The 13,171-nt window shown below is 37.0% G+C and overlaps 1 protein-coding gene across 3 annotated transcripts in view; it reads right to left on the bottom strand.

The window, feature by feature from the left end:
- LOC121313325 (zinc finger protein 236-like) overlaps window positions 1-13,171 on the bottom strand; it is a 114,228-nt gene that overhangs the window by 92,305 nt on the left and 8,752 nt on the right. For all 3 annotated transcript variants that reach the window (XM_041245732.1, XM_041245731.1, XM_041245733.1), the window contains exons 4-7: window positions 11,568-11,746; window positions 10,689-10,819; window positions 5,918-6,090; window positions 107-229 (exon numbers count right to left, since the gene is read on the bottom strand). In XM_041245732.1, the coding sequence (XP_041101666.1) occupies window positions 107-229; window positions 5,918-6,090; window positions 10,689-10,819; window positions 11,568-11,746 (606 nt within the window). The remainder of the gene's footprint in view (window positions 1-106; window positions 230-5,917; window positions 6,091-10,688; window positions 10,820-11,567; window positions 11,747-13,171) is intronic.

Here is a 13,171-nt window from a genome sequence, read left to right as displayed (position 1 = left end):
AGAATCTGGGTGACCTAACAGCAAAATCTAAATATATACACATATGTCAGTTAAAATAGGACCCTCAGACATAGAAATATGATGCAGTACATGAAGTTAAAATTACCTGAGAATTTGGTGGAGGGTCTATGAGGGAGATGTGCATTTTGCTTATGTGTGCATTTAGGCTGCCAAGTTTCTTGAACACACAGCTGCAATCAGAGCATCGGAACAGTGGAACTCCCTTTAACTTTAAAAAGAAGAATATCAAAAGCATTATTAGTACCAGTATTAACGTTACCTATATGGTTTACATGCAAAAAAAAAAAAAAAAGTCCCACCTTTTTGTCATGTAATTTTTTTTGTTCCTTTCGGCAAATTTGGGTTTACATTTAGCTTTCTGTTGGGCATAGAAATTCTACTTCAAAATTTAAATTACCCAATTAATATTAAAATATGGGAGGATATATTTAAATATTTCTTTCAGCTTTCTGATCTGGCCTTGCGTGACTACTGATAATGTGTAGCTTTATTAAACTGGGTTTAACTGGTTTTTAGGTTGTGTTAAAGAGCAGCTTGCCTCATTTGGCCATGAAAAAAATAAATAAAAAAAGCTAGGGAAACAAATAAAAAATCCAAACATAGCATTCCACAAATACAAAAAAATACCAACATTTCAAAGAGAGCACTTTGTAATATCCACTTTGTAATATCTCTCGCCAGTAAAAATTTGGTTGTATATTGTGTTATTGACGATTCAGTATACCCGTAGACCATAAGAGTTAAATAAATTCCTCAGTAGATGCTAATCTTTTTGTAACAAGCTGATGTCTTTTTGAATAAATGCCTGAAACCAACTTTTTTTTGTCTTTGTTCTTATAAAACAAATTGTGCCTTATGAATTAGGTTCAAGAGATTTTACTTCAACTATTCAGTCACTTGGCAGCCCGCAGCAATAATATAGCACATATTCCCGTTCACATTTTGGGGTACAAATGTGACTGTTTGTTCTTAATAGGTACCAATGACAGATGCTACTTAAGGCTAGTGTAACATTAATGTCATCTTATCTTACTGTTAAGGGGTACCAGGGCCGGATTAAAGGAATTGGGGGGGCCCTACGCTAACCCATATTTTGGGGATTATGGCAAATGGTGTTATTGGAGACAGAGTGTGTGAGAGTAGCGGAGGGAGCCAATTGTATATGGAGCAGGGGAACAGAACGGGGTATTATTTTTTTAAATATATGTTCGGCCATGGAGATTGCACAAAAAAAAAGTGACAAATACAGATGCAATCACTATACAGTATTTTCCATCATGCCTTTGCATGGTAACCATTAATTTTACATTTTCAAACCAAAATTAGGCAATTTTATGTTTTGCAGACTTTATTGCATTAAAAAAAAAAAAAAACTTTTACATTCAATGTGATTGCCATTGCACTTTACACTTTTTTTTTTTTTACTTTGTAGTAGCTACAATATATTTTTTTTATAATCTTGTTTATAAAATACCTAAACTATAAAGCGCTACATCATTTTAGGAGTCATCTCAAATGGCAATAATTGGAAATGTTGAATAAATGGTGTCACATAAAAAATACTGAATAAAGAGGTTCATAAAACTGTATGCTAAACCTGCATTTTGTTGTTTTTGATCGAAGATGCTTACCAGGGCTACTTTCAGTAGACCTCAGTTGTAATTAAAGAATTGCTTGGTACGGCCTTTAGTATAGTATAAAGTTGCACAAGATTACGTCACAAATGGGATCTGCTCTGCCGAAGTCTCGTGTGCATGGACTTGTTGCAATGCAAAGACACCTTTGCGGCCCTTTTTAGAGAGAAGACAATTCACCCATCTTTTTAACAGCACTATGTTTTGGCCATGCATTTCAATTTGAGTGAGGAATGTGCATGACACGCATGAAAATTTAGAGTCTCTAAAGTGTCTATAAACCAAGCCATTGACATTTGCAACATCTGTTTCAGTGTAAATATTCTATTAAAAAGAAACTGATACCTTTTGGTAAACAACTGCATAGAAAGTATGCTGAAAGAGCCACTTTCCAATCAATAGTTACAATTCATTAGCTGAAGGTTTTCTAAATGTAATGCTGCTTTAAAAAACACCAGGATATGAACAAACATAAGAAGGAACATTAATGGAGACATCTGCTTTTCAAAGAGGTCATGTTAATGGAAAACTGAGTTGTTTCAAAGAACACTGGAGAGTCAAATCCCATTACTGCTAAAATTGCTAAATTGCTAAAAGAGCACTTTAAATCTCATTTGACATGTCTGAAAGCAAAATTTGTCTAAAATGTATCTAAAAGATAAAATTCTTTTGATTTACCTTTCAAACAAGAAAAATCCCACCTTGTTACATTTTAAGTATTCCGAGCCCACTTGTTTAATGTTTGTGATCAGGCAAGCTGCCACCAGCTACCTCTAATGAGGTCTAACGATTTAAACTGGGGTAAAATCATAGTACACTGTCACAAAACTTTTTTTTTGTGTGTTAATTTTATTTTTATTTTGAAACAAACAGCACATTACAAGAACAAAAACAGGAGAATAGCCTAAATTCCAATTTTCCACCCAGCCTTCTACCCACCCACAACCACCTCCTCCCCCGAGGACCCTAAGAACCCACATCACTCCCCGTTATCAAATGGTACAACCAACATAGTTTTTTATGATATCAGCAACAGATTTCCAGGCTAGAACACTCTCACCCCTGGCGCCATGGATCCAAGCCGTAGAGAGCTCCACATGAACAACATCAAGATAAGAAAGGCTCCATTGGCGACAGGGGAGAGAGTTCGGTGGCTGTTAGCGCAAAGCAATCATCTTTTATGCTGCAGTAAGGCCTGCCGTGATGATAGATCAAGGGAGGAGTCATCATTCTGCTGTCGCAAAACTCATAAATATGCTCTCTCAGGGACCTGTTCACACTACCTGTACTATATATAGTTAATACCGTGTTAAAAAAAGGGGTCAATACTCTGGAGGATGTTAAAGGAGTGGTACCCAATGAGCCTTGAAGTCCACTTATTAACTTTATCCCCTTTCTATTGTGACAAAAATGCTTCTGAATGCAGTTTGTGCACTTCAAATACAGTAATAAGCAGGATGTTTTATAAAGTGACATTTGGAAGATTCTCTTTATTATCAACATTAGGCCTTTCTGGGGGAATGGGATTTATAAAAATGTGTTGCAACAGCCCAATAGGTCATTGCTTAATCTTGCGCTTTAATCTGTTAATCTACTATCTGACAGTGCCACCCGTTTACAGACTAGAGACATTTATAAAAGCACTGCGGTTCATCAAACAGTTAATTTCAAGTCATGCAGGTGACATCTTGTTGTTATTCGCAAATTCAATCAATCAGCTTAAAATTAATTTCACTTAAGGTTGGATAACCTTGCAAAGGTTATTACCATAACTCTGGTTCCCTGAAATAGAAATGTAACTATTACCTAATGGGTGTTTACCTCCTAAAGACCTCAAAACCCAGTGACTCAGTCACGCCTGTCCCCAAGTGCATAAGAAGACTGCACGCACAGATCTCAGTGTCACTTTTCCTTCAAGCCTGCTGCAATCATGGACGCAGCGACCTTGAAGGTTAATGGTTACATTTCTATTTCAGGAAACAAGGGTTATGATAATAACCTAATGTTCCCTTTCAAGTACGAAATGTAATCATTATGTAATGGGTGAGAACACCAAAGCTGTGTGTTACCAACAGGAACCCCAGGAACAAGTAGCTAGGACATGGTACCACGTTTGGGAACCAAAGCAGTACTGGGTCGGTTCGGTACCAGTTCAGTGCCGGGTCGGTACATTATCGTTAATAATGTACAAAGTTCAGAACCGGAATGGTAACCAGTCAGTTTAGTACCGGTTCAATGCCTTAGCAGCAGATCAGTATGGTATGGTAAATTATCGGTATCTGGTTGACACCGTAACGGTTTGGTTCTGTGACTTGCAAACGGTTAGTACGGTACAATACCAGTGCGCTAACCCCGGGTCGGGAACAAAGCGGGTCAATGAACTTGATACCAGTACGGTTTGGGTCTACTCGGTTTGCGTTACTGCAGAAAGCAATATACAGGGATGCCCATCTGTATAAGTTTCTTGCAAACCACACAGTCGGTACAAGTACGAGAACTGAGAGATGCCTGCTTGTTAGAGCCCTATCAGCCTTCATAATGGTGATGCAAGCAGTCACCAAAACAGCAACGAGATACTGTGGGAGAGACTGCAAGTAACTGTGCTCGTCTTTCTGTGAAAAAAAGAAGAAAAATCTCACAGAAAACAGTAATAAAATAATTATAGTTCAGAAAATGATATCGTTACCAAAAACGAAAAATATATTTTAAATACAGCCGGAGCTATAGCAGCCTGTGAGGAGTAAGCCGACTTGCGTTGCTTGGTCCCTGGGAAGAGGCGACAGGAGCCGCTGTTGCGGGACGTAACAAACAACAGTCTGTGTGCAAAAAATCTGTAATATTAAACTAATACGACGTTAATAATGACCTCATAAATTAGTGTAATACACAAAATTAGCAAGTAATATACACAGATAAAAGCAACAAGTACTTATCTGTACAGGCTCTCTCTGTGTCAGGTTCAGTTCTCTGAAAGGAAAAATACCGCCAAGATCTGTGTGTGCAATCCTCTTATGCCCTTGGTGGCAGGCAAGACTGCATCACAGGCTCTGTGAGCAGCTTTGATATACAACATTCAGGTTTCAGGGTTTTTAGGAGGTAAACATCTATTAGGTAATGGTTACATTTCATACTTGAAAGGGAACTTAACTGTCTCTGCAAATCTAAATTCAATTAAGACGATCATTTTTCTCATCAGAAATGTAAGCGTTACAACTAATGTATATTCCAATTGCTAAGGAAATTAACAATTAGCATTCGTTACAGTACATAAATCCTTAGTGATGTCATCCTCTGAAAATAAATAATAACATGCCATAATATGCCATATAACAAATAGTTCTGATTCAAGTTCTGGCATGAGGTTGATATAGAAGCAAGATTGCAATTCAGTTTAAACAATGATAATTTATTTGTACAACATTAGATTAAAACAACATTAGATTAAAACTACAAATTCACACTGACACTCTGACTCGTCTCCTGACCAAAGATTTCCATCATGGAAATCTTTGGTCAGGAGACGAGTCAGAGTGTCAGTGTGAATTTGTAGTTTTAATCTAATTACTTTGTTTACTTTGTCTGTATTGTTAATGAAGGGAATATGATCTTCAGAGGCATTGTTTGTGTTCCATTAGTATTTGTAAAGTGACCTTAGTTTTAGAAAGTGTGTATTTGGAATTGGGGCAGGGTTGGTAGCACTAGAGATCTGTCAATATACTGGCTGAGCACCAGGCCCTGCTCTGGTGGCCAGGTCTTTACAATGAAATAGTTTTTTTTTTGTTGTTGTTTTACCACATTTCCAATCCATTACTGTATTACTTATTGTTTTATTATTCTGTATTTATCTACAGCATTTAACTATAACAATTACAATACTAATATTACAGTACAGTAACTGAACAGTAAATGTATACATTCAAATAAAAAGCAAAACTGACTGTTCTTTGCATATGTCCATACCCATTTTGCAGTGTCCTAGTAAATTGCCATTTTACTTTAAGTCAGTTAATCCTAAATTATTAAACCTCTGTATTTTCTCTATGGGAACCAGAAAATAAAACATTGTCTTACTTGGAAACTGTTTGTGGTATTCAATTTGCTTTGTTTAAAATGTTATTCAAAAACTTCATACATTAATTGACATCAGAATTCCCTGCTCCTCACCCTCCTCCATTTTTTAATTTTTGTATTTATCCCTACATTCTAAGCCATACTAACATTAAGACTGATTCCAGTTGGTTTAAACAGAAGTTTAAACCTACCTCTGAATGGACCCTCTGTATGTGAGAATGAAGGTTTCCCTTTTGTGAAAACGATGCTGGGCAGAAACTGCAGAAGTGGGGCTTTTCTCCTGTGTGCCGAATCATATGGGTCTGCAGCACCACCTTCTGGTTAAAAGCTTTCCCACAATGCGAGCATTTATATGGTCTTTCACCTGAAATAAAAGACAGTAGTAAATTACTGTCTTGATTTTAAATCATTCAAGGTGGTTACAGGAAACAACAAAGAGAGACCTTTCCATGAACATAGATAAGAGATAACTGGGGTAAATAATCGTTCATTTTCATCAATCACTGTGTTTACATGGCCAGTAACATACGGAATACTGAATAATCTGAATACATATTCCGTCATGAAAACAGCATATTCGGAATATGAAGAGGAATATTCCACCTGTGCATATTCGGAATACTGGGGGTGGTATATTCCACTAGTATTGCGCAATACTAGTGGAATATAACAACAGACACGCGCAATAACTAATACTCCCAGCAGTAAACATGACGGCACGTGCAAGAAAACACAGCAACTTTTGTTCTGATGAGACATCAGCTTTATGGCAAGAAACAGAGATGTGCTTAAGTGTTTAAAAGGATGACGGGAAAAAATGTTGAAGGGGGATTTGAGAGAACAAAAGTAAAAAAAAAAAAAAACATAAGTAGGGTGAATCTATCAATTTTTCCTTACTTCAACCTTCTGAATGACATACTGGGTAATCACCCTTTGTCTTCACGACCCGGTGTAGCATGCGAAAGTGCATCCCGTGAGATAGTGCACCTCTTCAGCACAGCAGTGTGCCTTTAACATGTGCACGTCATGCAATGTAAGGGGAGACGATGGAAAAAACCTTGAGTTTAACATTTTAAAACTAGAAGAAACAAGCAAGTATTGTACATTTTCCTCTTTGCAAGCTTTTCCACATCTGTACTTTTGCTGTAGGTGTTTTGAGTGAGTCACACAACTTTTTACTAGTGTATAAAAAACTAGATGTTCTATTCGATGTTTCATTAAGTGTAGCTCTGTACACTCCTAATAAGTAGCAAAAGTTACAAAACAAAAAGGAAAAAGGTACTAAGGGGTACACTATCTCACAGGGTGCACTTTCACACTGGCGTGGTATGGACATCAGGTTTGAATAAGAATGTTGCCCTGACCAGCTGACTGACGAGACTGAAGGAAAATAACTCTACTAGTATGTCATAATATATTATTCATCACATACATATCTATTTTTCAAAATTTCTAAAGTGCCACTCACCTGTAGGTATTGGGGCACTGTACAGAGAGTATAAAATGCTCTTACAATTTGAGTAGAAAACAATATACAGAAAACAAATATCAATACATGCTAGATCTGCAAATATATCTAAATTTAAAAACAGCATATATTATTTATTTATATACAATTACAGCTCTCAATAACAGCAATTCAATCAAAAAGCAACTATGCATGTGATCACAATTATATCACACACAGTATTTGCTTTATTTATTTATTTATTATGGTTATTATTCTACTGTACATTTGTTTACTGTAGGCTCTGTTGACGATGTGCTTGTCTAAACAGGGGCAACTTATTTTCAATCTGTCTCCTTGTTATATGAATAAAGACATAAGCGTGCATGTCTGTGTGAACCCACTGCACTGAATCAAGACCCACAAGCATCAACACAACCTTAAAATATCAGATTCCATATCTGAAAAAAACAAAACAAATAAAAAATATATGTCCACACCACCAGCTCTTTACAATAAACAACAAACTATTCTACTGCAATCAGTACTCTTTTGGTTTACAGTGGGAAGCAAGGTATGCATGCATTAATGGCATAAAAGGAATACAGTATGAAAGGAATAAGAGAATTCCGCCTGCATGTACACAGAGCATTCGGAATATTCTAGTATTCCAAATACGTGATATTCTGAATACTTGTGCCATGTAAACGTACTGAATGTCTTATGCAATACATTCCTGCAATCAATCAGGAATGAGATGAATATGAGATTTGCCAAATGAAGCACCTTAACTACGAGATGTTGTGCAATAATTTTGGTGTTCTGTAAGCTGTTTGACCCCTCCTATCTTGTGATACAGTATGAGTGGTTTAGATTTTAGTCATGCTTGCATTTTGATAAATGTACTTCCCGTAAATTTAGACTGTACATTTATAACAACCAAGATATTTCACAATTAAATATAACATTTAATAAAGCAAAAAACACAGCGTTATCACATTCAAAATTGATCAGTTTCTCTAATCACTATACAACAAATGTTCCTGAATATTTAAATGCTTACCTGAAAAACTATAAATGCTAAATTGTAGAATATTTTGTTTTTTATGTCAACGTTTTTATGTCAATGTTAAGGCCATTCTAGTTTCATCATGTGAAATGTTCCCTTCTTGTACTGCACAGAGCGATCTTGAGCAGAAATATTTCCTATCTTTAATGCAGCTGGTATCTTTTTTGTTTAAGATATTTAAGAAATCGTGCAGCTCTATGCAGAGTTCAATCATTTACCGAAAGCAAACTACGGCTGCCACATTCCTAAATGTAGTGTAACAGGTTGTGCATCAATAAGGCACAAATGGCTGTGTTTATTTTATGTATATTTACACAGAGAACTACATATTACACGGCAATGGGTTAATTTAATGGAAATCGTGAATGTTTGCGATAACCATGAAAAAATATAACCTCACCTATAGTTGCTCTGCTCTGATTGGTTCTGTGTATAATACATGTCTTACGGGCAAACCCCCAAATGTGGGAAATTCCCGGATTGCCTGGGCGATTCACGAATTTCCCACTGACTGGGAAAAGTTCGAAATAAAAATTAAAATAACTCATTTCAGGCTTTGGCCGGGCAAACTGCAGTCTCCCCACTGCTTCTCGGGCAGTGTCCGAATCACTCCCTCTGTTCTTTCATTCCTGTTCTAAGTGACAAGCAGACCTTAAAGAGTTGTATTGAACTGTCCAATCAGAGAGATGGATGCAGTTACTGGGTGAACATGATTGATTAGCTGATTCACGTTTAACAGAGTTTATGACAAGCGAAGTAAAGCATACTCAGTGGAGTGACTGAAAGTTAAATGTGTACTACATATATATAAATTTTAAAATAAATTACTCATATCTCATTAAATATTTTATATAGCAATGTCCCAATAAAATTTAAAATAAAATACTTACAACTTTTTTTTAATATATGCCTATTTTCTGAAACCAAACTTCCTGTGTAGTTTTTATGAATATGTGAGTGAATGACGCTAATTAGGCAGGCGGGTCAAACGAGCTCTTTAATCTCACCGATAATTTTAGCTCTGTCTCTGTCTATGTAATTTACATATTTTCATTCACAAATTAAAAAAAAAAAAATCTAGCTATTTGGACAAATTAATTAAGTAAAACTGTATTTTCAGTTTCTGTTGTTTTCCTTATAGTAAACATTACCTTAACACAGTGGTCCTCAAAGTGGTAACCGCGGGCAAATTCGTGCCCGCGAAGCCAGGCCATCGTGCCCGCAGCAGCTGTTCTTAAATTATGGGTCCTGAACACATTTCTGCAGGTCGTAGCGTGGGGAAAATAAAAAGCCTTAAACACATTTCAGGTAAAAGCATCACAGCAGTCTGTTGACAGTGCTGCTCGCTTATGATGTGCTTGTACGTACTCTGTGATATGATCAACCAATTGAATATCTGCATTTTCTCTGCGGTGGCCCAATCATACATTAGCTGGGAAGGCAGTGTTTAAGGCAGTGTTTAAGTCAAGTAAGATCAATTTATGCCCGTGCCCAAATTACTTTGAGGACCACTGCCTTAACAATAAACACTGTGGCAAAGAAAAATAGAAAACAAATACTAAAACATCTAGGATATCTATACATGCTGAATTCAGCCGCACTGAAGTTAGGAGTACAGAGAGCAGTAGTGGCTGTATGGCATTTGTGGAGCTCAAAAATGCAAATCAAAAAAGATATGCCAGAGTAAGAGCAGCAAACATTCCAACTGTGGTCTGTAAGGAACCATAGGCTAAGCAGTGCAGAGAACAAAGCACTTTCACACGTGCAGGGATAGCGGTCCCTAGATTGACGCTGGGGTCTATCTAGCTCATCATTCAAAGATGACCTGTGGAGTGAGACGATAACTCTCTAGCACTGCATCCTTCGGCATCCCAAACAAAGTGACCCTGGGATTGAATATACTGGGTCTTCTTTGTCTTGCCCTTCTCCTCTGAACGTGTTCCTGTCCCTCCTCAACAACAGCCAAGTGTCACCTCATCAGGAAATGTACCACAGAAGCCATCCTGAAGCCAATGACAGGTCTCTGCAGGTGTGTGCCTTTATAAGTAGTTACTAGCTTCTACAATGGTTTGCACCTTGTAAGAAGAGGTGTAAAGTTTTCGAAGAGTCAGCAATTGCCTAAGAGCAAGGCAAAATCCTTACATCAGATTATAATGTTTGCGCCAGCTCAGTTCCCAGATCCCACCCAATTTCATGCTCTTTTCTTCATTTGAATGCATTTCAATACCATTTTAATGGATTACTTATGGCAAAGTGCAAATTTGATAGCAGGTGTAGAGCACCAGGTGAATACCATTCTTACATACACCGCATTTTTAGCGATCGGTAAACTTTACGGCTGCTAAACGTGATTTACTGCTGCATCCGCAAATCACGTTGCGCTTATCCTTACATCACTCCCATGATGTAGTTTATTTGCCCTATATAATATTGTTTTGTTACTTACCTGTATGTATCCTAATGTGACGCACAAGCTGACTAGGTTTTTTGAATGTCTTTCCACAGTGCTGGCATCTGTTTGTGAAGCCACTCCTATCAATGCTTCTCTTATAATTTCTGGTACTCCCAATAATTGGCCTAAAAATAAAGCAAAAACAAGATGTATAGTACAGTGCAAATCCTTATGGCATGATTTACACTATCTGAGGAAGTCTGAAAGTAACCAAAGAATGTATTCACGTACCGACAGACAAACTGGCAGACGAGGCTCATATTCTGATACACTCATTAACGAACCTGGTCCTCGAGGGTCAGAGCCCACTTAACTTGCTTCCAAGGTCATAATTAGTTTATTATTAAACCATAATCTCCCAGACAAGATTTGTGTACCCCTGCTCTAAATAAGTTGTATGTACGAACTGACTGTCTTCACCAAGTCACATCATCCCCACAATGAATGAATGAATGAATGAATGAACAATTTTGAAACTGTGTAACTTTGGGTTTGGAAACTAATGACACAAATATCATAACAGGTTTTAGTGTGAGAGGGGAAAGCACATGAGGGCCATTCCATTCAGGAATTTATTCCAGCCATACCAAATGTCACATCTATCCAGGTCTTCAGTTATTGTTTAATGACAACCTATAGTTTGCAGTGGAATGGCCCTTGAGAACCCGAGTCATTATCCTGCAGCAAGAACTGTATCTGAATCTGTCTAGCTATGCAAACAATTTTGTTTGTCAAGATAACAAACTTGCAGCACCATTAAAGAGAAAAAATGTTTGAGCCAGTTACTAAACTGGCACATCTCAATTGTTCAATCGCCCCTACTTTTACGTATCAGCTCCCCAGTAAATAGAGTGGGGTTTCACTGATCTTTACCTCATCTTGTAATGTGATTTCATGTGCTCCTTTAGAAGGGAAGACAGTTTAAACTCCTTGTGGCACAGTTTGCAGTCATAGGCCTTGCTTCCTGACAACTCCTTTCTGTGGTCTTCCAAGTGCATGGACAGTTGGCTCTGCAGTATGAACTCATCCCCACATTCTGCACAGATGAGATTCTAGAAAAAAATAAAAATAAAAAGGAAAAATTCCAGCAAATTAAATGATTCCTGGCTCAATATTTCTGTCAAACTACATCAAAGTTGTTGTGTATGTGTATACACAACAACATATTGTTGTGATGTGTATTGCATGAAATAAAGCCTATTTAATAAATACCTGAGCTGTGCTTATATTCACAAAACTGTAAAACTTTTACAGAAAACAATAACACAGCAAGCAGAAAGTACACCTCAATAATAACAACTGCGGCAACTATTCTCAGGAACTAAATCGGAAACAAAACAACATAACAGGGCTCAATCGTACAACAAATTTTGTCACATATGTAACTAAAAATGTGCTTGTGCGAATGTAAATTTTAATTTAGGGGCACGTGTGCCACTATAAATTCCTAAAGGCTGACTTATAAAAATAAACGTGAATTTAAATGCATAGCTCGTAATGTAGTCTGGGAATGTAGTTTACTGGTGTCCACTGACCAATGTTAATCACACATTAAAAACTACAAATGCCATACCCCGCCATAAAGAGGCATAAAGAGGAATTCTATCAGCAGCTACAGCATTATTTGATTACTCGCGATGATAACATAAGGTCAAGCCTGCAGAAGTGTCTATGATCTATAGGTAAGGAGCAGCTGTAACAAGATGAGCAACCAGTTCAGTATGTTGACAATTGTCGGTATAAAGAAACTCAAAGCACACAGCAAGGGGCAGCCCAATGGATCGCTTAAATACTTAGTTTATCTTATGAATATTTTTTCTATCATTCACCAAGCCCATCAATCAGTCATGGTGGCCGAAACAGACTTGAGAACCTTTTAAGTGATAAGTACCTAAACAACCTTGAAATGTGATCATGCTCCATGGGTCATTCCATGACAAATCACCCAACAGGTAATACACCCTACCTCCTCTGATTTTTACATCAGACTCAGTGCTTAGGGTTGTTCATGGCAAAAAAATAAACAAATATAGCCTAATCGGGCCAAGGGGTCAACAGATACAAATTATTTTCAAATTAGGCACTTTGGAACCTCTTGGATTAAACATTCTATCCTTGTAGTCGGAAATGTCCTGTGTATTTGTGTACCTACATTTTTTTTTTTTTTTTTTTTTTTTATGGCACACAGCAGTTTTCCTTTTTCAAATAAGAAAATTGGATATTATTACCCACTTTTCCTTAGACTCCTTACTTACTAAATATCTTGGTATTTCTGAATAGATAATCGTCTTTAAAAACTGTACCCCCAAAATGTTCTCCTTGTTCTAGGAAAGCAGTAAATCTGGAGATAAGGAGTTTATTGTTGGATAACTTCATTCAGAATGCTCACAAAATATCTTGGTATTCCTGAACAGATTACCGTCTCCTTTGTTAATGAGCAATCTCTCTCACAATTTTTGTGGTAACCTAAATATGAT

Source organism: Polyodon spathula, chromosome 3 (assembly GCF_017654505.1).
Source record: "Polyodon spathula isolate WHYD16114869_AA chromosome 3, ASM1765450v1, whole genome shotgun sequence".
Taxonomy (NCBI): Eukaryota; Metazoa; Chordata; class Actinopteri; order Acipenseriformes; family Polyodontidae; genus Polyodon; species Polyodon spathula.
The sequence above is the reverse complement of the archived record's forward strand: the minus strand, read 5'-3'. Positions and strand labels throughout refer to the sequence as shown.